Raw genomic sequence first — 4,191 nt, forward strand, 5'->3', positions numbered from 1 at the left:
ATTTTCTTCCATGTGGGTTTTCTCTCATCCACTTGCTTTAATTGAATTATATCTAGTCACTAACTTAATTGCCACAAAAATTAGTCCCATGGAAGAGGTTTGTAACAAGAATAATATCAACCATGCATAGATTCTAACATGATTGCAAAATGGATTTCCAACTTGTAAGGATACATCATGAGTTATGAATTGATTTCCAAAAAGGGTTTTGGACAAATGACAAAGTGTTAGGTGAACAAATCCAATTCCCTCTCTCTAAAATATTCAAAACCAGCACAAAACAGATACTCAGCGGTATTTAGTATCAGAAAGGAGGTGTACCTTTGTTTAGGAGCAGGCACCGTGGTGCATCTCATAATAGGCCACGGCGGTTTTTGTAGAATTAAACTTTTATCAGGCGTTGTAGTGGATTTCTCAAAGAGCCGTGGCTCTTTTCACATAACTAAATTTTCCAACTAAAATTATCATTCAAATCTTAATAAATGTAGCTTAAAATCACAGGAACATGCAATGCATCATTAAGAACCATAAACTTTTGAATTAAGTCACATGCTTAACTACAAAACATGGCTCAATTACTTCAATAACAACTCAGATATCAATACAATCATTATCTAATTAGGTAATCAGCAATTACTTATCTCCCCCACACTTGACAAAGTATTGTCCTCAATACAAAACCGATGAGCCACACAAACGGGGAAAAACCAATTAAAAGAAAACAAACAAATAAAAATTTCCCTAAGCTAAAAGAAAAAGGTTTCCCCCACACTTATCCTCCAAACAATTTGAAACATACAGATAAAAGCACATGAGAAAATAAGGTGGAAGAGACAACCTGCAGCCTCATGGGAGATAGAAGTTCTCATTATACGACTTGAGTAAGTGACCATTAACTTTTAGACTTAGGCCACTTTTGTCATCTATTAATTCAACAATTCCAAATGGGTGTACTATGGTTACTAGATAGGCCTATCCCACTTGGTTTTCAATTTTCCATGCTTAAACTTGAACTTAGCCTTGAATAGCAAAACCTTATCACCCACATGAAATTGCTTCCTCAAAATTTCCTTGTCATGAATGATTTTAGTCTTCTCCTTGTAGATTCTAAAGCTCTTATATGCTTCCATTCGAATTTCTGCTAGCTCTTGCAGTTGCAATTTCCTTTCCATTGCAACAGCTTCAAAATCCAAATTACATGCTTTAATTGCCCAATAGGCCTTATGCTCTAGTTCAACTGGGAGATGACAAGCTTTTCCATAGATTACCCTATAGGGTGACATTCCTATGGGTGTCTTATATGCAGTCCTATAGGCCCACAGAGCTTCTTCCAACTTAATACTCTAGTCCTTTCTTGATGGCTTGACTATTTTCTCCAAGATTTGCTTGATTTCTCTATTGGACACCTCTATCTGACCATTAGTCTTAGGGTAGTAAGCTGTGGACATCTTGTGAGTAACCCCAAACTTAGAGAATAATCCATTCAAGAGCTTGTTACAAAAGTGAGTCCTACGGTCACTTATCATAGCTTTAGGGATTTCAAACCTTATGAAGATATGTGACTTTATAAATTTTGAAATTGTGACTGCATCATCTTTCTTTATGGGGATGGCTTCAATCCATCTTGAAACATAATCCACAGCCAAGAGAATATAATGATTTCCAGAAGAAGGTGGAAATGGACCCATAAAATCTATACCCCATACATCAAAGATTTCACAAAAAAGAATAGGATATTGAGGCATCTCATTCCTTTTAGTATTACCTCCAAATCTTTGGCACTTGTCACAATTCCTAGAAAACTCATAAGCATCCTTAAAGAGGGTGGGTGATAAGCCTCATTATTTACATATATTTCTAGTCCTAAACTCATGCTTTTGCCATTTATATTTGCATATTTTAGGTATAATTAGCTTTCATTGTGCATAAGAGTTGGTGAAGGAAGTGGTGAGGTTTTCTTTGTGCTTTTGCATGATTTTATGTGAGTACTTTTGATCCCTGTTTGGTGTGAATTTTAGGGAGCTTCAACTAGCATTTTTTGCATTCTGTCTGAGGTGCCACGGTATGTCATAGAAGGCACCGCGACAAATTTGGAGCAGGACTCTTAGCAATAGGAGCCACAGCGGATGATAAAAAGCACCACGGTGGATGCTGTTTAATAAAGAGCTTAGAATCACTAATTGAAATGACATAGTTTTGGCTAGGCACCGCAGCAGATGACAGAAAACTTCAGATTTAAATACAGAAGTCGTGTGCTTGTGTAGGGGATCGGTTCATTCAGTTCTCCCACCTCCAGATCACCGGTTTTCTTATTCTCTCTGCCTTCTCTCAATTCTCCCTTCCATTTTCATCCAAATCCTTCATCTTTCACTGAACATTCATGGATCTTCCATTGATTCTTGCTGATTCTATTGCAAATCAAAGCATGAGTGGCTGAATTCTCAAGTTCTCCAAGCAATAAAGCTGACCTGAGTTCATGGAGTTGAACAGGGAGTCTTTTTAGATCTAATTTCCACCTTTTATTCTAAGATTCATTTGTATCAGTTGAACACTTGTGATTAGAATAAGAGTTGTGTGATTAGATTTATATTTCTTGGAATTTAGATTTGATTGAATATTTAGAAGTGAGTTTGTGTCCTTTGATTCAGTTGAATAGAGGATTCTCTGATAATTTGTTGATCTAATTCATTTTACTTGGACTGTTGTTCTGTAATTCTAAATTTGATTGAATGATTTTGATGGTTCACAGTTATGGTCATCCTTAGAGAATTGCAACTTGCTTCTCAAGTGTTCTAGTCAATTGATTTTCCTTCTCTACAGATCAAGACAATAAATCTAGTAAGATAGTTGTTATTGACTTGTAGATTAGAGAGATTTGAGTAGTAGCTGAATTTATCCTTTTAATTGACTCTAAGAGACTCCAAATTATAAGATTGAACAAGGAAGGAAAGATGAATTGCTAGGGGAACTATCATTTCTTATCTGAATCTCTTTTATATTTTAGAACCTTTGTTATTACCTTTTATTTTGAATTTATCCTCACTTAGATTTTCCATTCTAAAACTCAATCTTTTACCTTGGTAACTTGATAATTAAAAATTGTTAAGAATTAAACTACAACTTAAGGCTTCTTGAGAAGAATGACCTAGGTAGTGCCTCACTTGCTGCATTTCCCTAGTATAATTTTGATTACCTAGTGACAGGGTTTATCAAATGGCACTGTTGCCGGGGAGCCTTACTTGTTAAGGTTCTCAGCAATTCACTGGTTTGCCAAGAAAAAAAAAAGAGATAAAAAACCTAAAACCAAATAAAAAGTAGCTTTAGTGTTTCTGAGTTGTTTCTGCATTTTCATCACTTTGTGCATTGTTGTTGAGTTGCTTCCTTTATTGTTGCATTCTGAATTCACTTCGTAGGTTGTCAAGGAGTTAAAACAATTTGGTCAGTTGTGAATTGTTTGAATCCTTGCTTTAGCAACTCTTTCCTTTTAGTTATTCTTCCACTAAATCTGATGATAGTTGATTATTTTTATGCTTTTGAAATCTTTTTCTAGTAGGAAAACTAATACCATTGTGCTAAGGGTTCAATTTAAAGGAGTGGAGGTGTGAGAAGTATCAGAAGTTGCTGGAAATTCATTTATCAGGTTTATCAGAAGAAGGCGTCGTGACAGATTTCATCAAGCACCGTAGTGCCCTTGGGTGAAGTGATCCGGTGACAGAAGCTATGGCAGATTTTATCAAGCGCCGCAGCATCTACGCGATTTGGCTTGGGAGTTGTCTCTATAATAGGAGCCGTGACGGATCTGATAAAGTGCCATGGCAGACTTTACATATTCCCTCTTAACTTCTTGGCTTTTCTCTGATCCTTTTCTTTTGTCTATTTGCTTTTTGGCATTTATTTCTTTAGTCTTTCCTATTGTTCCCTAGTTATATGTCCCAGGATAAGACTTTTTTACCTTTTGATTGGGAAATCAATAGAACTCTTAGGCAAATTAGGAAAACCAAACAAATAACTGATTCTAGTAAGCAACCTATATTGAGTGAACCTTTTCCTTAAGTTGAATCTTGCTCTTCCTCTGAATCTGAATCTACCTTAGGAGGGCTTGTAGAATATCATTTTGTGATGGACCAAGATAATAACAATGCTCAAATTGAGAGAGGTGATACTGCAAATAGACCTCAAAATGAAAGACAA

General features: G+C 35.8%; 1 protein-coding gene across 1 annotated transcript; it reads right to left on the reverse strand.

The window, feature by feature from the left end:
- Nucleotides 1-962: 962 nt before the first annotated feature.
- On the reverse strand, nucleotides 963-1,283 carry LOC114757139 (uncharacterized). Its single transcript, XM_028946126.1, has one exon. The coding sequence runs from the start codon at nucleotides 1,281-1,283 to the stop codon at nucleotides 963-965; it is 321 nt and encodes a 106-aa protein (XP_028801959.1).
- Between the last annotated feature and the right edge of the window lie 2,908 nt (nucleotides 1,284-4,191).

The sequence above is a fragment of the Neltuma alba genome, unplaced genomic scaffold, assembly GCF_004799145.2.
Source record: "Neltuma alba isolate B1F8T4 unplaced genomic scaffold, ASM479914v2 tig00010566_pilon, whole genome shotgun sequence".
Classification (NCBI taxonomy): Eukaryota; Viridiplantae; Streptophyta; class Magnoliopsida; order Fabales; family Fabaceae; genus Neltuma; species Neltuma alba.